Consider the following 21,334-nt stretch of genomic DNA (forward strand, 5'->3'; position numbering starts at 1 on the left):
CCACAGAAATACGCTTAGGGGTAATCATACTTCTGAGAAGACTAAGAAATACAAGAAGACACATAGCAAAAAAAAATATACATTTACAATCATGATTTTGACGAGACACCGTACAAGTTTGCTACGTACGGTAGTAAATCGTTGGAACGATGAACGCGAATACATATGTATATTTTTTTTGCTATAAATGTATATATGCAAAAATTTCTTACAATAAAAAAATGTACAAAAGAATATATATTAAAATGTAGTATACTAAATATGTATATAAGGAATATATTAAAATATATATGCTCAAGATACATAAGACTATAAATTCTATTCCGAATTCTACTCTGAGTCCAAAGCGAATTACAGATTGCCTAAAGCTGACTTCCGCTGGCGATGGTCACCAATGGACCAGCGATGCAATACTAACGTATTGATTTACGTGCAAAATACACTCAATTGTATTTAGGGGGGGTCATGTGCCTATTGGAAGACCAACACAGCGGCAACAAATACATGTACATGGAGGACTGCCACTGCATCTTTGCGGAAAGTACGAGTAATGAATAAACCGATCCTGGCGCTTGGTTCTGATTCCAATGTCTATTCCCAAAGCGTAGTCTTGTATCACGCGATTAATTCCTGTAATTTTTTTTTTCTCTCTCTCTCTCGATCGGGGACTTTCGCAGAGATATACAGTTTTCTAATTGCGTCCGCGCGCCGCCTCGGGATTTGAAGTAATGCAGGGGGAGGATTAACCGTGGAGCTCCGTTTGTAAATGGAACACCCCTTCCTTTCCTCTCCCCCTTCTCCCATGTGTACACGGGACTAAAGGGCTAAGGCAGAGAGAGCGTTCGTAAGCGGACGAAGGGTCAGGAGCAGCTCTTTCGATCAGCCAGCCACTGCGAACGGAACGGGCCGGCCGAAATGTCGAGCGTGCGCGCACGCCTTGCGTCGCGTGTGCGCGCGCGCGCGCGCTCGCGCGTGTATGTGTGTACACGCGATTAATACATATATCTGACCGGCTGCGCGGCGCGGAGCGGCGTCCTTGCTATTCAGGGTACATGCGCGAATTTCGCGTGCCGCAGCATGGAACGACGGTGGATTTGCCCCCTCCCGCTTTTTCCTGACGCACCAGCAACACCAGCGGCAGCGGCGACCGCGACGGCAGCAGCAGCAGCAGCAGCAGCAGCAGTAGCAGCACTAGCAGCAGCAGCGATAGTAGCGTATCCCTAGCAGCGCGCTTCCATCCGCAGTGTGGTGGCTGTCGCGGTTGCCGATCGACGGCTGTCCGGACACAGTGAGAGGCGGACGGCGGACGAGTAACCCCCGTTACTATGGTGAGTATGCCGCAATGCCGCTGCCGGACGGTGCAGCGGGAAAGCTGCATCGGAGTTTCCTGCGTCCCGCGAAAATTCCTCGCGCGCGACCCCGTCGAGACGAGCATCCCCTCCTTGGCGAACGTTGCCGTCTCTCTTTCACCCTCGCGACGCTCCATTTTTTTTTCTTCTCCCCCGCTCGCCGGGAAACACGATTCCCCGCGATTCGCAGCCGCCCGGACGATCGGGGATTTCGTAATTTTACTTCACACGCGCGTACCATCTGGCATTTGCGGGCGGATTGACGTGGAACGTGGGATCAAGTTGAAAAATATCTGCTGGTGATTAATGCGGATTCGCGGTGACAGTGCACGGCATTCACGTCTCGCCGAATTTCGCGGACACTGTGCGTGTTGTTCGCAATGGGTCCCATTGTTCGCAATGGGTTCCGTGTACTTTCACCCTTGAGATTCAATTATTTAGGAGACGCATTACATCGTGGACCAAGCGATCGCGTTTAACATGGATTTCAATGTTTAATTCAAGGTAGAGACTCGTATCTTCGTGGGTGAGAGCCTCGTGAGAGGATCCAGAGTGTCATTAGATAGAAGCGCGCGTTAACGTTTCACATTCCCCAAGGTTGAGTACTCTGACAGATTGCCGGGATTAATCTGGATTAATGACCCGACGGCTTAACCTCAACCACCAGTTCCCAGAAACGAGCTGTCCTTAGATAGCTGTCAGTTAGAAATGCTCACTCGAACCCGGGACGAGAACCGGATAGAGAACAGCCGACGGTGTTTGATCGCGTTCGGTACCAACGCGCCCGGTATACCCTCAAAATCCATCTAAATCTACCGTTCGCGGTGAATGGTCTTCGACCGCGACCGTGGCGCTATCTTTACGTGGTACCGATTACTGAGAGCGGGGGTTGCCACCGAGAGGGTGGGTTGATACCGGAAGGTCAATAAAGGAAGTGGAAATGTATTTAGCCGGCTTAACTTATCGGGGAAGTCCTGAAGAGCAAGGACATCGGCCAGAAACCTGAATCCCGAAGGAGGGAATCGACGGAAAAGTCGCCGTCGCGAATGTGAGCGATTTGCGTTCACTTGAACCCAAGATTTATGAGAGACAGACGGGCGAGAGTTAGGTGAGAGATCTCTCCTTCTGCAGGCTTTCGCAATTAGCGAAAAGTAGAGATTGATCGTTTCTCGCTTGCGACGAGTAGATAGGTCATGGTGATCGTGGAGAGGAGCGATTCCCTAAGGAAATTACGAGCACATAAGAAAGGTCTCACGTATTCTGGCGCGATGGGTATTGGAAGGGTAATTGGATTGGATCGAACGAGCTGAATTACGAAAGTATGCGTGACGCTACGCCTGATCTATCGCGTAGTACGCGGAGTAAACAATCCATTCTATCATTATCAATCTGCAGACTCTCGTCTCGCAAAAAAAGGCACCTCGATAAGTATCGATCGACGCAATTCAATACGCGGTTATCGGTGTTTTTTTTTCTCCCTTTCCTTCCAGGAAAGATAGCAACGTGAAAGGGAAAAAAAACCCAACATGCGATGACATTCGATTCGTTGAACGTTCGATGCGTGGATCGAACGTGGATGCAATCGACCGCGACCTTCATCGATCGCGAGTTGGCTTATTCAGAGCACACGTTTCTGGGCAGTATGCCAACAGTTCCTTATTGATAATCCCACTCGTAATCTTCATCGCGTCCCGTCACGGGATCGGTCACGGAAGGCCTCTATCGAGAGAGATGGCAGGCGAGATACCCGATTTAACATTATACATCATATGTTGGTATTATAAGTCACGATCAATATGACGACGAAGGTGGCATGGACGGAAATGGATGGAGAATGGTAGTGAGTGAAAAAGATAGAGAGAGGGGAGAGGAGGGAAGGGAGACACATGGGCGCCGTGAACGGAATCTAAGAGGATGCACCTTGTACACTTTTTTTTTTAATGTTCGAAACGAGGAATGGAGAAAAGTTTCATTAAAAGCCACTATTTCGTTAGGCACAGACCATTACAGGTCCTCCAATCGATAACGTGCATAAATGTGTTTAAACAAAGTTCCTGGTATTCAGGGATGCCGAAGTTTCTCCCATTCAAGTGTCCTAACGCGCCAACATTCGCTCCTCCTATTACCCTCATTTTCTTCTGTGAATTGCCGTCTTATACTCCATGTTATTTCACGTTCTACTTAATTATTACGTTAGTATCTCTACGATTATACGATTCGCGATTTAATTGAATGGAATCACGAACATAATGTAATTTACATATGATTACATTTATAAATTGAAGAGAGAAATTACATGTGCTTATATTTATAAATGGGAGAGAAATTTGTTATTTTTACATTAAATATCTTGATCAAATAAAATTAGAAATCTGAAGAAAGAAAAAAAGAAAATTCCTGTCTCTTTCTCTTAAAAAAAGGTGAAAAATTATATTGAAATCTGTAGCTACAATTTCGCTGAAATTTTGACATTTAAAACGCTTTTTGATACAAAACTATATTTTAATACAAAACTATACTGTTTCGTTGTTTCCTGTGTGTGCGTGTTCTTCTTTTATTAAATATGACTAATGTATTCTATTAATTTGTATCAGTTACTGTTATCTTATCGTTTGCATGAAAAATTCTGCCGACGCCCATGGGCGTGTAGGTAAGAGGTATCGAGGGAAGCTAAAGGGGTATCAAAATGGAAAGAGAGAGAGAGAGAGAGAGAGAGAGAGAGAGAGAGAGAGAGAGAGAGAGAGAGAAAGAGAGAGGAGGGAAGAGAGTAAGAGAGAGAATCACATAGTGTCTGCCGAACGGTTATCGACCAGTAGCAGGGTGGCCCATGTGCCCTCGAAATCAAAGGGCGCCATAGGAGGCTATGTGGGGTGTACGCCGGGGGTCGGCGGGAAAGAACTTCTTATTAGTTGCCGAAACCCTCCCCTCCCTCCCCCTCCGATACCAAAAGTTGCTTTACAAATTACGACGACCTCGCGAGATTGCGCGCTCGAGAATCTCGTCTGGACCAGCGACGTGCTCGGAAAGCAAATGCGGAATCGGGAGGGGGGGAGGGAGGGTGAGGGTTAGCTTGCGCAAATACCTGCCCCGAAATTCCGCTCGGCTTGAATGCGAATCGATCAAACTTCCGCGCTGTATCTTTCCCCACGTTGTCGCCGTCGTCGTCGCGATCGTTGCGTTTACATAGTGGGGGATTACCCTCCCCCTACACTCCTCGAAAAAAAAAAAAAAAGAATTGCTTTAGGCAAGTATTGAAATGTCGTGTTTCATTCGCATGATTTTTATATAGCTGAAGACGTCTCGTTCTACAGCCACCTGCTATAGAATGTACTAACTACGTGCCCTGGAAACGTCGACGATACTCGGCGCTTAAAGTCAACGACTGGCATCAAAACTTTCCTTCAGGCGGTTATCTAATTAGCACGTATAATCGAAACGACGTACCGAAGACGCAGGCACAACGCGAACGAGCGCGGTGGTCGAGCAATTGCACTCCCCGTTTGTTTAGCGCCCGATCGCTGTGTAAAGCCGGCTATACTCATATACCACGGGGTGCACATGTTGATACGACAGCAAGATGGTATTTGCCATTCACTCGAGCGCCTGCGGTAATACCGGAAATTTTAATGAAATTAAACCGCCGCGTCGGGTTACCCTTCGCGGCCGGGGCCGCTAAATATTTAATCAATCGATCGCGACAAATCGGTGACGGAGGGTGGGACGATTCTTAGGCGTCCCGGCTAATTACTTATTCGGGTCACACCGAGTAAAGAAACGCTCGATCGCCGGTCGAACGATAACTCGATGCCTTATCTGTTCGGGAACGGTTTTCTCTCTCGCCGTGTCCTTCGTCATCGACCACTGCCTCATTTCTGCTTCGCGTTATTGATCATTATATACGACTAGGTATAACGTTGTGTGCGCCTCTCTTTCCCCCTCGCACGTACTCGCACTCTTTCTGCCTTTCGCGCGCGCGTGTGTGCGTGTGTGTGTGCGTGTGTATGTGTGCGCGTGTCGGCGGTAATCGCGAGCACGTGCCACCATGCACGGGTATCGTATCATTTTCGCCGCTGGCGTAAACTTCCGAGGCACGGCGAATGCAAGTTACAACGTTATCCGATAACGTCGGCGAGTCGCGCGCGCGAAACACGCGGGCGGAATTTCACATTCGCCGCCCGCGCGGCACGTCGCGCATTTATACGGCTAATTGGAGGCTTAATAATGTCGAGGGGGGGGGGGGGGCTCGAAACCATGAATTTTTTCCCCACGCGCGCGCGATTCCAGTAGATTAATCGCGTATTTCGCGCCGCAAAATTACTGTCCCCGCCGGAACTGTTGCGCGCCCGAGACCGCTGACAGCGCGTTTTTTTTTTTATTAACGCGCCTCGGCGAGGTGAGAATTCCACGCACGCACGCACAATTCGCGTAATATATTTCGTGCCTCTCGCGCAAAGAGAATATCAAGCGGAATAGAGCTCGCTTCTTATAAAATGAAGACGCAGCGGAGCTATTCCGATTTGCTTTATTTGCCGGCAGGCACGACACGTGAGGGCGCGAGACATGTACGTTTGACAGAATTGATAAAAAGTTCGCCGAGCGATCCTGAAATACTTTGGAGCTCTATTTTTACAGATGTGCCCCCAGAGAGGATAACTATGTATCCTTCGATCCAACTTTTACAGAGACACACACACACCGATAGAAGTAATTCCTGGAATAAAATTCTCTTGAATAAAATAATTGAACCGCCGCCGTCGCCGCCGCGCGGTTCGACATACTTCCAATATTGAGCGTCGTACGCGTGGGCGGCTGTATTTTCGACGGAAGGCTTAATCGTACATGCATATCCGTCGTCGAGAAGGAGATCGGAAGCGTCGCACGAGCGGGTCGCATATACATTATTCGTAAGGTTCTCCAAACTTGTCCGTGCTTCGATCTGAATTCTATTGTGAAATACGGCGTGTTTCAGAAATATCCCTGCCTACGTTCGTATACCGTGAGCGGGAAAAATCGACAGGGAATAACATATATACGTCATCCATGCTTTCGCGCGGCAACTGGATATAAATATCGTACGCGACATATCGCCCCAACAGGGAAGAATTCTGTAAAAATCGCGACGTTGCGCTCCGTGCGTCCCTTCTCCATCTCCATCTCCTTCCCGTTCTCTCGTTGTCTAATTAGAAACGACGTTCACTTATCTCGCGTTTATCGCGATAAAACGAAATGAAAAATCGGCACGGGGCTAAAACGTTCGCCGTTCACTGAAAGCGCGTCGTCACCGCGCCGCCACTGAACGCCGAATTACCAGCAATCTGCTAATAGATTCTGCCACGTGATCTGATCCGTGGACCGTGCGCAGCACGCACACGTGGAACACACACACATACACACAGACACACACACCAAACTCTCCTTCTCCGTCTCGCGACGTACGATCGCGACGACGACGGTCCTTCGATCGGCGTGGTGGGGTAACACGCGTTATAGAAGCGGCCACGCGAGTAGGAGAAAACCGGCGGAAACGTTTCAGTGTCGAATCAGCCGTGATTGCGTCGCCGTGTTTCACCGTGTCCGCGGCCTCGGCCTCGTCGTCGTCATCGTCGTTGTGTCGACTCCGATGGGACGCCGCATCACCAGCAGTGAGACACGCGCGCCGAGATGCGCGTGATTTCGGCCGATTCCGCGAGATCTACCGTGGATCAACTAGGTCAAGTGCGACCGACCAAGCGGAACGGTGGCGGCCCGATTGATGCCGCGAGCAGATCGGCCCCGGAAACCGAGAGTGCCGCTGCTCCTCGTCATCTCTCTCGGTGGCCGCGAGCGATTAGAGCAACGAGCGCGCGCGCCGGCGGTTGAAAAATTGATTCGCGCCGGGCAAACGCGCGACAAGTGCGTTAATTGGTCTTCTTCTGGCTCTCTACGCCGCGAAAGCCCGCGACGGGTGATAAGTGCCACTGGTTACGGAAGCTGCGATTAATCGGCGCGCGTTTATCGCGCTCCGGTTTCCGTCCGGGAAACCTCCAGCCGATTGGTATGTATGTATGCATAAACGATTGAACAAAAAATGATGACTAACCGCGTATTTACATTAAAATTGAAAGTCCCCCGGAAAAGGCTAACGCGGACAATTATGCGCATACAGTAGACGTTTTATACATGCTAAATATTCCAAGAAAACAAATAAGGAATGCTCTTAGATATTGGTTCTAAAGTCGAACGACGGCGCGCACGGTCTCGATTCGCATTCGCATCTTTGAAATTCATACACTTTCGCGCGTAAGAGAACGCGGGGCCAAGTTGCGCCCAAGAGATACCGAATAAAGATCGGGCAAATAAAGACGTAATAAATAAACACATCGCGCGATAAGCGCACGCTAAAATATGCGCTCGAAGAAGGGGGTAAATGATAAGGTTGGTTTTCTGACTTAATGCAAACGAGATTAGCCTCCAACTCAACGCGAAGCACCAACTCGATAACGAACGTTCGACATTGACGTTAAAATTTCGGTCGGTTCGAGTTCTCGACGGTTCCTCCGAAGCGAGGAGATTTAATTAATCGGAGTTAAGGCGGAGTGCGCGCCCCGGCGAAGAAGTCCTCGGTACAAAAGTTTCAACCGTTGGCGATATCACACGGCGTTTCTATTCGGATATATACGCGGGTGCAATCTCGCCGTCGCAACGTCGGCCCGCACCTTGAATGGCGTAACAAAGAAAAAAAAAAAGGGAGAAGAAAAAAACGTCGCGCGGACAATGGTGGACTTGGACTCGAACGAGGGATTTGCTTGCCAATTACGCCAGTTTCTTATTAACGCCGGTAATAAAGCAGGACGACGGCCCTTCGCGCGAAACGCAAGTCGGAGGATTACCGAGCTGATTCGGAGGGGAAAAAAACGCGACTCGTGCTTGCCCTACAAACGTACACGACTTTCTTTCTGTTTCTTTTTTCCATACCCGCGCGCGCGTACGTTCAGTAACAACGTGGATGCGCCTCTGATTAAATCGGACGGTAAATTGCCTCGCGCTGATCGATGCCGCGCCGATTTGCAAACTGATTTAGATCAGAGACCGGCGATCCTACCTGCCTACCTATCTAGATTATCCGACGGCGCACGGTTAGTTAGCGCGAGCTGATCAGCCATGAAATGCTCATGCAGCCAAGGCACGGAAGCAAGAAGAATCCCCGAGCCGGGTCACTCGTTTCTCCCCCGCACCCCCACTCCGCAATCTAATTAGTAATTTATGCGAATCCCTCCTTCCCCGCGTCTATCACGGCGGTGATTTAGATTCCCCCTCGCCTCTCGTCCTCCTCTCCAGTTTGAAAGGCTTGCGTAACAACGCGAAATTTCTGGCAAACAAGACAGCCATTGTATTGTAATTATTAATCGACGAGACCGACGGCCAATCGAAAACAATTTCGAGCGGGACCGCACGTTCGATCCCGAAAATTCTCGCGTGACGTGATCACCGTGTTGTATATTATCTCGTACGTGTATATACGTTGGAAATGTTCGCGAAGGGAGATCGTTAAAGCTGAATAAAATACACGTTATTTGTTCTATTTTCAACCGCGGATGTATATTTAATTATTTTCCTCGTAAATCTCGTTATCATTTCAGCGCAAAAGATCGCGAACAGGACAATTAATTTTCCAGCGACAATTTATTTTTACTTAAAATCAATGATGGAACTGAAGTTGAATTATTTTCAAAACCGTACGCGACACTACGCTTTTGGAGAGAAGAAGTACGCGAATCTCGCGACGCAACACGTAACGCGCGATTTAATTCAGAAAACATTCAGGAGCTGTAGGATAAATACGCGACGACGCTTCCTCTAACGGCTCTGTGTGGGTGGCACAATCGATAAGCTTTCACGGTGCCGCGTTTGTTACGTTCCTTAAGACCTTGTTTGCACCTTACAATAGAAGGTCTTCTCATAAAAACTTCACACGCGTGTTTGAATGGGCATTGTGAGCGAATCGCGCAGCCAATAAGCAGCCTCGTCGGACAGGTGAAATATATTCAAATGATCGACGCGGTTGTAAAATCTTGTTACATCAACGAGCGCCGTGTTAAAGCGGTATTACGCGAATTACGTACTCACGTTGAATCGTCCGTGCGTGATTTGCATCGATCGAACGCATACACACATGCTGTGTGCGTGTGTGTGTGTGTGTGTGTGTCTTGAAATAGGCGCGTTTAAGAAACCTCGCCGGTGCTACGCGATTTGTCCAGGCAAAGCCGCGTCGGAGAATTAGACGCATTTACCACGGCGCTTAATTACGATCGATCGAGCGACAGATCCACCGCTTATCCCGCCATTTGGTGAAACCGAAATTTATCAAGGTGAATTTAATGTTTCGCTCGTTGCCGTTCGGCTCTTTCCAGCCGAGTATTTACCGATTCGATTTACCGTATTTGGTCGGTCGCGAGAGGCAATCACTTTCTCTCCCCTGCGCTCCCCCATTGGCAGAGATGTTATCGCGCTGATGGAAAAACGCGTTTCGCCTTCGTCATGCTCGGAATTTTCGGAAAATCAGAAACCTTATCACGAAATTGACAGATATAACTTTCGAGAGCGCTCCGAGTAAAAAACAGAGAGAGAGAGAGAAAGAGGAAAAAGAGTGACATTTAAGTTGAAATGGAGTTTTTAATTCCATTGTTATCGTCAATAAAAGAGAGAGAGAGAGAGAGAGAGAGAGAGAGAGAGAGAGAGAAGAGAGAGAACGTCATCCTTCTTCTTTTTCAGCGAAATAAATATTCACGACGTTTCGATATTTTTGGGAACGGAATCAGGATGAAATTGATATCGCGTCGATAATTCATCGCGCGATGAATGTGACATCATTGGCGGTAACGCCTTAAAATTTTTAATCGGTGAATTTCCGCCATTTTCCGCGATTCCTGCCTGCCAGCGCGCTATCCGACGCGCAAGAGATAAAGATGGTAGATTCTTATCGGCGCCGGCTTTATTTTTTTTTCCGCTGACGTCGCCGAGACGCGGCGAGATGAGGCGGGGCGTAAGGGAGCGTGCGTTCGTGATGGCGCGACGCACACAGGAGAGACGGCGTTAAATTCCCGGTGTCACGTAATTTAGAGCGAACCCCGTCGTCATCCTGCACATGACATGCGCTTCTTACGTAAGAATTCCGCGTTACGATAGCAACGGATTCTACTTTCGCGAGCTACTTCGCTCAAAAGAATGTCATTATCGGCTTTCAAAGAGCCTACCTGCACACTCGCATTCTTCGCTTAATGAAGTGATGAATGGAGAGAAAGGCTCAGACTCCTCGCGGAGAAACGGAGCTAGAGAGAGATAAAATTTTTATTCACGACATCGCGTTAACAAAAAGGGTCCCCCGCGCAATAGCATCAGAGGTAAGAAATAAAAGCGTCCTAGCTCTCTCTCTCTCTTCCATCGCGTTATCATACGTCGTGAATACCGCCGTGTTGAACGTCTATTGTCTTCGCGCGCTAAAGAGGATATAAAATCGCGAGGGGGCGATATACGGATGGACGGAAGATGACGGTTATTAATGATGGACGGAACCGCCTGATACCGGGGAGAAGAAATCGCGCGCGAGAAATTGATGCGTCTCTCTCTCTCTCTCTCTCTCTTTCTGCGTCCGTCTCTCTTTTGCTTTTTCCCGCGGAGATCAAGTTTAAAAGGACGGGCTAAAATTACGACGCAGCCCATGGGAGTCCCGGCTTCACGCTTCGCCGCATCCCGCGGGAGGGCCGCGAAATGCGCGTATCTCGCTCGTTTCGTTCGTTCCCGAGATAAATCTCGAACGTTATCGTCGCTCATTAGCGACGGGGGCCCTTCGCTTAAAACGTCGCTCGCTTTATCGCCAAAGTCCGCGAGGTCCTGACGGATGTTCTTCCGGTGAACGCGTTATCGGCTTAGTCGGTTACGCCTGCGCCCTCCTCCTCCTCCTTCTCCTCCTCTTCCTCTCTTTCTCTCGTCTTCCTCCGGGCGAATCCGGACCTTTGGGAAATGCCACATGACCCGCGAAAATAATTAAACCTCGGGAGGACCGTCCGTTCGATCGAGTATCGACTCTCGGCCGTCGCCAGGCAGACGCGTCAGGTAATAATTGTAATAATCAAGTTCACGTGGACGGTCGCAATTAGTCGTAATTACCGGTACGCGGATCGAAAGGTTTGTTCAGCGGTGTCTCGAGAATTTTTGTCCCCGCGCGAATTTCTGTCGCAAAGAGGCGCGATAAATTACAGCGGCTATATATCATATCGCTCTCTAGATGTAAAAACGTCTCGCCTCGCGGGAAGTGAGATATCACGACAACTAATTACTTTTACGACAGGGCAAGAAGCAGCTCGCGATTCAGGAGAGGCAGAGGAAACGACGGAACAGCCGACACATGTAGCATTCGGGTGAGTGAGCACATCTTTGTTTCAAACCTTCTGTTCTGCCCTTCCCCCCCCCCCCCCGCGGCGGGCGGGGGGCTATTATAGCAACGCTCGGCGTTTTCCGCTCGAGATCACGCGAAAACGGGATCATCTGCGCGTCGGGCGCTTTAATATGGAACGGCGGGAAACGCGTTTCAATGCAGTGCGTCGGGGTTTTAATTCACCGAGTGAATTTTCCACGGTCGATTCTCGTTTCACTCGCGCCGTTAAAATTTACATTTTATACGTGTACAAAATTCCGCATGATATCCATTTATATGCGCTACTAATGCTCGGCGAACGGGGCGGCCAACCTTTCCTTCAGAATTGGGATTGAACCGTGTGAATCAGATTAAAATTGGAAGCTCGCTCAGTCCGGAGGAGATACGAGAATAGGACGTGAGAGAGTAACCCGCCTAGCTCGCGTCCGCGTCGTGCAGGAAAGTAGTCGGTAGAGAGTAAGTTGAGGTGCGGTAAATTTTTAATCTATAGCCCGATTCATCTTCCACTCCCATTCTCCGAGCGAGATTAAAAACATTAAATATATAGTTTAAGGGGAGTTTTTCAAAAAATTTAATCGACCCCATCCATTTTCCCTTTCTACTATCTCACCTTTTTTTATCGCGTCACACCGTTAAAACCGTTGTATTGATAATATATTAATTCCTATCTTCGCTATTGTTTTCAAACGTTCCTCCTTCTGTGTGACCAGGCATCAGTATAATGAAGCCGTCCATGAAAATGGGAGTGATCGCCTTGATAGGGATCTGCGTAGTCTTTTATCAATATCACCTGTCCACCGGCGTTACCTTCGATCAAGTAACGGCCTTCAATGCCGATACCTCCGCGGACGATGCTGGGGATTTGCCGATCGGCGAGGAGGGTGACAGCAAAACCCCAAGGCTCGCCGAGGAAATGGTAAAAGATTGATATTTATTGCGCTGTACCGCGAGCTCGGTATTTCCTTAGAGTGAAACTTATCTCTTGTCTGGCAAAGCATTTTTCGTTACCTGTGCGCCGAAAGCGATCCCTTTCTCACCTGTCAATTCACACGCACGGGTAACAAAAAATATTGCGTGCAACGCGAATCGGTTATTGCCCACACGTGCGGGTGAACGCAATAGCCGATTCATCGCACTTGTTACACAATATACTATATTATTATTTTTTTTATATCAATTATTACTGGGATCTATATTGAGTCAGATGAATCGTCATTTCTCCTTGCAGATTCGATACGCCGTGTATCGAGTACAAATCACAAACGGCCTGAGTCCAGAAGTAAGCTCGATGCTCGTGCAGGAGCTTATCAATCAGTTAAACAAAAATGTCTCGGTGGCCTCCAGAAGTAATCTCAAGTCTTCGCCGCAATCGCAACCCCCGGAGACGGCGGTGTACAAGCCGGTGACGTCAACTCGTCCGTCGCCGATCGAGGAAACGTCCGAGGAACCCCTGTACATCATCACGCCTACATATCGTAGACCCGAACAGATTCCCGAACTCACGAGGATGGCCCATACCTTGATGCTGGTGAGAAATGTACACTGGCTCGTCATCGAAGACGCCACCGTCGCCACCAGCGCAAGTCACCGCGTTACTGGAGAGAACGGGCTTAAAGTTCGATCATTTAATCGGTGAGTTAATTTCCGAAATATAAATCCGTGTCGTAAAATCGTCTACTACTAATGTAATATGAATAATTCGTCGAATTATTACGTTTACGCAGCCCCGATGCCGGAGAAATACAAGCTCAAGAAGGGCGCCAAGCCGCGAGGGGTGTCGAACAGAAATCGCGGCTTGCAGTGGATCCGAGCGAACGCCACGAGAGGCGTGTTCTACTTCGCCGACGATGACAATACCTACGATATCGAACTTTTCGACGAGGTACTTATGAAAGCGTATTTCAAGATTCTTCGCTAAAGAGTCCTTTCTAAAGGATTTTATCTCGACGCGTGCCTTTCAGATTCGCAAGACGAAGACGGTGTCGATGTTTCCGGTGGGGCTGTGCACCAAATTCGGGCTGAGCTCGCCGATCCTGAAGAACAGCAAGTTCGCCGGGTTCTACGACGGCTGGGTAGCCGGTCGGAAGTTCCCGGTGGACATGGCCGGGTTCGCCGTGAGCGTGAGATTCCTGCATCAGCGGCCGAACGCGACGATGCCGTTCCGCGCGGGCTACGAGGAGGACGGCTTCCTGAAGAGCCTGGCGCCGTTCGAGCCGCGGGACGCCCAGCTGTTGGCGGACAATTGCACCAAGGTGCTCGCCTGGCACACGCAAACGAAGAAGAACGAGCCGAGCGCGCCGCTGGACATGAAGCTTTACGGCGCGACGAATCTGGTGAAGCTCAAGCAGCAGATAGTATGATGTCGGCCGGGAGGACAACGAAGATGCTGTGGAACTGCTCGAACCTGAATCTTGTGTGTTGATCCCGCCACCTCCCCCCTCCTTCGCACTAGTTCATCGGTGTCACTCCAGGGGAATTCCTAGGTGCGGAAAACTGTGCGATTCAGTGCCTAAAAGTATATATCTACCCTCTCTCCCATGATGAGAGAGAGCGGGGGAAAAAAAACCGTTAATTACCTTTAAGCGTAGCCGATAAAACGAATCGTTTTTTTATCAGTTTTTACACACATATCCACATACACACACACATACACACACACATTCGCAACAAGTAGCTCGCCTCAAAGGCGGTCCGCCCTTGCCTCTGAGAAAGGATACCGCAACGGAGAGAAAGGATTTAAAGTAGGATCCCTGAGGCAACGCTAGTCGACCGCAACGACTCGACGACAGTTCGGTGACAAAATTTTTACGCGTAGAGTTCGAAACCGTCTATTTGCACCTTTACTTTTTGGCATTTGGCGTGCTGCACGAAACGCGAAAAGAAAGGTGAACAAATTCCTTTCTTGATACTAATCGACACATAGTGGGATAGTGTCGTTCGTCCGTTAGTCCGAAAAAATCACGCGGTTTCGAAATATCTCTAAACGCATGTAAGAAGAGTACGCGCACCATGTAGATCCAACGACCAAAGAAAGCAAACGAGTCACCTGCTGTATAATGTTAATAAGCTCTTACACTTACTTTATTCTACCCGAGGGATACACGTCTCAAATTCTACAAGTAGATACTCTATTATATTCCAATTCTATTCCATTCTATTCCATATAGCGAGGTTCATTCCTAAACTTGTCTCTAGTACGACGCGAGATCAAAGATGATTCGATTAAAGAGTAGAAATGTCGCTGGGCGATTTCACGCTGATTGATCTTCTGAATAGTGAACCCGACTCGTTGCACGTTAATCTAATTACAAAGTATGTCCAACGATCGTCGTTCAATCCTGCCCCGCCTCTTTACGCGATTAGCAAGCATAGGCAATCACGAGGATAAATAATTAGAGCGAGTCTTTAATAAGAATTCCTCGTAGCTCCGAAAGATTCCGAGAAAGAGAAGATAAATGTTTAAAAGTCGAAGCACCGAAAAAAATCGAAGTTTAGTCTTAAGCTTTGTCGCCAATTATGCAAAGTTATTAGTTTACGCGGAAATTTCCGCGATTAAAATATGAAAATTTCGATAAATATACCGAGAAATATTAAATTGAAGTGCACAATTGAGATATCTTTGACTTATTTAGCTCTCTGCATGAATCAGCATAAATTAGCGTTTTAAAAACACCAAATATGCAGCGTTATAACTTAGCCCAAACAAATTTTTCGATTTTTTAAGAGAATATAAAATTGATTTTATGACTGAATATATCGAGGAATGCCTAAAACGTTCGCCGAAACAAGCATTCTCTCTTGTATTTGACTGAAATACTTTTAGATCTTGAGTTGCGCTTCATTTCGATTTAACACATTAAGCGCCGAGTTGATCGTGCTAATATTTTTCTGTTTGTGCCACCATCAGTTTGCAGTATCGCTGATATTTTATTTATAGTACTAAGTTATTTAAATTAAAATTGTTAATAACAAGCTATTACGTCCTACATTTTTTACTGACAGTCATTGATAATCAAACAGAAAGTTTACTCACTTATCACGACGCTTATTGTCGTTAATTGTGTAATCCATTTTTTTCATCGCAATACCGATCGCAAGATCATACACAAAATAGCGAATTATAATCAAATAGACAAGCGTTTCCGTTATCAATGTACTTGCGTGCGTGTGCGTAGGAGATATGTACTTCCTAGAAAGGAATATAATATTCAAAGTTATACGTTTGATTCTTCTTGCACAATATACTTCGCGCGAATTAGTAGTATTAAAAAAGAAGCTAGGAAATAAGAAAGGGGTGTGCACTGAGTGCGGAATCCAAAGAATATGATTTCGATTGTCTGTCGACGGCATCGTCAGTCGAGATATCGAAATACGATTGTACAGCGGAACTTTGAATAATTACAAATATTTTCATTACTACAACATATCGCTACAAAAATTCGAGCTAATTCGTTAAAAAATCGTTAGATTAAAATATATCATTTTACGTAATCTCTTGTAACTTTATTCTTATACAAATATTTTCCATATCATTAAAATTTGTTAAATTATTGTTAAAATTGTTCAAGTGGAAAATGGCGTAATGACTTTTAATTAAATTATATATTTAAAAAAGTTATTATTTAAATAATAATTAAATAATAATTATATAAAGTAATATTTAATCGTAGATCATTATCAATTAGCTTAATTAGTTCGAACATTAATGAGTTCTGCTGTACGAACGCTTGAAAGACTGTGGAAAAAATAACACGAAAAGTTTGTCAAACTTCACATCTTTGTAGTTATATATCTAGAAGTACTCTCGACAGTAACACTCTGTCTTTATAAAATCGATATATCGAAAAATTTCGTGTCATGAGTTAGAGATCAGGGTGCTAATTTCTTAAAATATTTTCTTAAGGATTTCCCAATAATTTCTTGCGATATTCTAATTTCCAAAAGTGCTCTACTTCATCTACTTTTATCTAGCATGTGACGCTTTATAGCGATAGATATATAATTCCAGCGTGTGGGTGATAATAATTTATCGCTATTACGTTTTATAAGGTATAGTCGCTATGACACCAAAACAACTATAACATATATGCATAATGTATCTATAGGATAATCGCACTATTTAGAAATTGATCAAATGTCGAAAGCGAGATGGCATTAGATTTTTCCCATTACATATCCTGCCGGAATGTGCGAAGATTTGTGTACAGAAAATACGCTATTTACGTTTCAGATTCATTTATATACGGATACGGTCCGCAATAAACTTACGACAAGCAATATGTGCGATTCTCGCGCAGTTAGATTGTAGAGAGAAAGAAGAGAAAGAAAGAGAGAGAGAGAGAGAGAGAGAGAGAGAGAGAGAGAGAGAGAGAGAGAGAGAGAGAGAGAGAGAGAGAGAACATGAGCGAACGAAAGTGCGAGAGAGAAAGAGAAAGAGAGGTAGGTGAACGATTTTATCCTTGTTTTATTGGAATATGTAGGAAGTAAGACGTCCTTAGTTTTAATTCTGAAAAATCCTAGAGAGTACTTAGCGCGTTGATTCGAGACCGTTTGTGATATACGATTATATTGTTTTATAGAATCGGTTTCACGTGATGTAGGCGCGTGATAAAGACGCCCCCTCCCACCGCGAGTGATGCTCAAATTTCCGGCAATCCAGAGGCTGAGTGTACACGCGTAAGCCGGAAGTTGTACATACATACAAAATCTTTATTTCTAAACAAACTAATCTTTTGTTACATGTATATTCATGTCACACCCAGATCCGAAAGGATTCGACAGGATTGCAGAGCATTTTTTCATGGAGTAAGAATTAGAGTGCACACACATCCCCCCTCCCAGCCCGCCATTTTCTACTATTACAATATAAAAATTGTTCAATGGTTTATTCTTTCAATTTAGTATATTTGCAAATCCGGAGACTTAAAATCGTTCCGATGCGTGTAATACTCTTGTTTTTTATTTTTAATGGAATTTACTTTTGAGACTATTTTTGTATCAGGCCTGATTTTTTCAATATACTGTTCTTCGCTATAAATAAATAAAGAAGTTTAGAATAAGCGTGAGGAAGATTCGCAGATTGCATCTCGGTACCTTTTACTATACTGTTACGCGCAACATTTATATTCAATAAGAAAACGATAACACGGCAAGATGATACGAAGGGGCGTAATAAAAATAAGAAGTATGAAAAGTTTTCAAAGTCAAACCAGCGATCGAACACGTTTAATATATTGTGCGCTGACGTTGATATACACCATGAAATTACAAATCGACAAGCCATTGCTGTACAAAACATCTAGCAAATTTGCCACAAGTTTCAGTTGTGAACAATAAATAAACTATTGTTCGAAATAATTATATCTCTATCTTTTAATATCCTATTTTTTAAAGTCTCGTTTTTCTTAACAACGACATCACCACGCGTGGAAGAGGAAATGCGCAGGAAGACGTCGAATACTTTGTGGAGATGGAATTTCCTTTTTATTTCGTACATTTGTACTCGTGGTAAACGTCACCATGAAATCCGCTGGGCGTAGGGCTGATCCTCCCAGTAGAACACTTTGCTGGCAAAAATGATAAACTGCAGGCAATTGATCGCGAGGATCGTGAGCGATTCGCAGTAGACCTGCCACCTCTTTGGCCTTTTCATGTGTAAACGGTAAAATACATACGGCAAAATAAAATAACGCGGTTCCATCAGCAGTTGAGGGATCAGCACTAGGCATACGCAGATAACGTAATTAATCTGCGTGAGGAACCTCAGGTGAGTGAAGTTCCGCGACATGGCGAACAGGCTCGCGCCGTATACCGGTAGTGGCAGATACCTGAACACCTCATGCCGACCCATGAATCGGTTCCACACGTAGAACCAGTAGTGCCGATTGTCGGCCAGGACATACGGATGTACGAGCGTGTTGAAGCGTATAGTCGCGAGCATCGCGGCGACGGCGCAGCCCGCGAGTGCCCAATGCCGGCGAAGGAACCGCGTACACGCTCGCAGATGGGGCACCACGTACGGCCACGAGAACAGAGAGGCGAAAGCGGAGAAGTAGAGTATCTGGCAGAGGTGAATCGTGGCGACGTGGGCGGAACGGTCGCCGATCACGATGCCGCCGTTCCACGCGACGAACCCGACGAACGCGAGGCACACCGTCAGGTAGGGGAGCAGACCGCCGCACACCTGCGCGACGAACCTGACGAAGGGCAGCGGACCTAGGCGCAACTCGTACGTTACCTGCTTCCAAATTAACTGGAAGTGATTCAACAAATTTGTCAGATTAATTTTTCTTTATAACGCACTCTCTCTCTTTGTTCGCAATTTGTACTTGATGTTGATGTTACTTACGCGAAAGTGCGACGGAGTAGCAAGCACTCCGAGTGGCACGGGTTGTTCCATCCTGCGATCGAATATATCTAATGTGCGTTCTATAGTAAGGAAACCAAGCCAAATGATGTTTGTCTGACGGACGAGGACGGCTAGCAAACCTGTGTGATTCGTTACCTTTTACTTGCATCTTATTTCTCTCCTCGCAATGAGATTTACAGCTTTGCAGAATAATTACCTGCGAGGGCCGTCATCATCGTGCGCTCACGTTGGTGCAGGTAAAACATCAAGAGCACCACGTTCACGGACACGACGTCCGTGTAATAAAAAAAGCACCAAAAGTACAGTGGCGGGAAGAGGGTGAGATTGTACGTCGACGCGAGTATCGACCAATCGTCCCACCGATCAGTCTCATTAGACTTGCAAAAATTCTTCCTAATCTTATAAAGGAGATAGAGGTTTATGCACGTCCCAAGTAAATTTATACATCTCATGTACGTGACGTCACACAGGCGAAAGGGCGATAATATCGCGGTGGTGATAATGTACAAGCCTGGCAACGTGGTGATTTTAGGATCCCACTGAAAACAATTTGCGACTCACTTCTGTGTAAAAGTTACGCGTAAAAACGCGCGACACGCTTAGGTCCAGTTTCTCAATTTAGTTTAACCGGGATTTAATTAACAATTTATTTTAAAATAAATTCTTCTACTGAATGTGATTAAACTTAGTTGAGAAACTAGGCCTTAGAAGCGCGTATCTCAAGTTAATCTCTTCAACATGTTTACCTGCGTAAAGTTTCCCGCACAGTATCGCAACGTCTGAGGTATGTGGAAAGCCTCGTCGATGAAATAATCCGACTGAATGCGATTCAGGTACAGAAAAAGCGATACGGTACTCGAAAAGAATATAATCAACGTGGAAACCAGGAATATCTTGTAGCTCGGTCTCGTGTGACCGAAGTGAGACACGAAGCCCATGACTTTTGTAAAGTTTTCACAAGAGTCGGTAAATTTTAATTAAAAAATCGACGTTATTTTAACAAAACTGATGCCACGTCAAACGCATCTTCGCGACGCGTCTTGGTTAACTGAACCTAACCAGTTTTCAATGCCCTGTTGAATCGCGGAAGAATGTATCGCCGTTGTGATCGCACATTTAACAGACGTTTAACCTCACGATAAGATACATCGTAAGATATATCAAAATTAAATACCAGTTTTGAGAGCCGGTACGCCGCGATTCACGCAACGTGCGCATTTGTGTTTACAATTCCGCTCGGTGGAATTGAGGTTAGAATCTAACCATTAGATTCGCGGAGTTCGTCACGGAGCAAGAGAAGAGGAAGGCGATACGACAAAAGTTTGCTATTCGCACAATGTGAAGTACACTCTTCTACTCTCCGTGGAATTCGTCACCCGAGAGTTGGTACTCCTGACGACGTTCACTGTGAGCGCCGCCTAACGCGCGTAATACGCGTATACGGGACAACTTCAAAATCGTTCCTGTCCCCTAATGCTTTCGCGCGATCGACTCACTTCTCGTCTCAACGATCTGTCCGGGCGCGAACAGGACGAGACGCGAACACTCGCTCCTCCATGAGGAGCGAGTAGACAGTAAAATATACGAATCCACAAACAATTTGACTCACCATAACTGCGCGGCTGGTCGTCTCGTCTAGCCGTTCGTTGGCCGCAACTCCCGTTCGATCCGAAATCCTCGCACGTCTTTCACTCGTCACACTGGTTCGCGCACTTGACGAATTCGCACGACACTTCATTTTCGGCATTCCCGACGTTCGCTCGCGTTGAAAATACGTACGGGACGACGAAGAAGATGCGAATAAACGCGGTACGACGCGACGATGCAACACAACTTCGCGCTATTCCATCCCACTCCCGTTCGACCGAACGACTGATGCTGACGCTGCGTCATGCAAATATGGCGGCACGCGCGGCGCGCACGTTCAAAGTGTTCAAACGCGCTCTTGCCACTCCCGATATTGGGAATGTCAAAAGTAACTCGCGTTCGAGAGATTTTAATTTATACTTACTGTTGATGTCAATACTCCTTCTAAATTCTTAAAAAAGCGAAATTATTTTTCTGAAATAACGCAAAACTAAAGGGCATTATACGTACATTTTCGTAATTGTAATAGTAAGATTTCGACTAATCATATCGCTCAAATAAGCCGTAACCAACTGAATTGACTAATCGTATTGCTCATTTTCTTACGGTAACGGT

At 46.4% G+C, this 21,334-nt stretch overlaps 2 protein-coding genes across 2 annotated transcripts; one reads left to right on the forward strand and one right to left on the reverse strand.

Moving 5' to 3' along the window:
- Positions 1-1,170: 1,170 nt before the first annotated feature.
- LOC105837463 (galactosylgalactosylxylosylprotein 3-beta-glucuronosyltransferase P) lies at positions 1,171-18,118 on the forward strand. The gene is given in 7 exon segments (XM_012682265.3): positions 1,171-1,328; positions 11,677-11,746; positions 12,474-12,679; positions 12,992-13,345; positions 13,347-13,395; positions 13,488-13,645; positions 13,725-18,118. Coding segments are annotated over 5 exon segments (1,155 nt in total). The 5' UTR covers positions 1,171-1,328; positions 11,677-11,746; positions 12,474-12,484; the 3' UTR covers positions 14,124-18,118.
- Positions 17,958-20,993, reverse strand: LOC105837462 (putative Dol-P-Glc:Glc(2)Man(9)GlcNAc(2)-PP-Dol alpha-1,2-glucosyltransferase). Its single transcript, XM_012682264.3, has 4 exons — positions 19,879-20,993; positions 19,329-19,671; positions 19,112-19,251; positions 17,958-19,015 (listed from the first exon to the last, which is right to left on the reverse strand). The coding sequence occupies exons 1-4, from the start codon at positions 20,068-20,070 to the stop codon at positions 18,278-18,280; spliced, it is 1,413 nt and encodes a 470-aa protein (XP_012537718.2). The 5' UTR covers positions 20,071-20,993; the 3' UTR covers positions 17,958-18,277.
- Positions 20,994-21,334: the final 341 nt, after the last annotated feature.

The sequence above is a fragment of the Monomorium pharaonis genome, chromosome 11 (assembly GCF_013373865.1).
Source record: "Monomorium pharaonis isolate MP-MQ-018 chromosome 11, ASM1337386v2, whole genome shotgun sequence".
NCBI classification, from domain to species: Eukaryota; Metazoa; Arthropoda; class Insecta; order Hymenoptera; family Formicidae; genus Monomorium; species Monomorium pharaonis.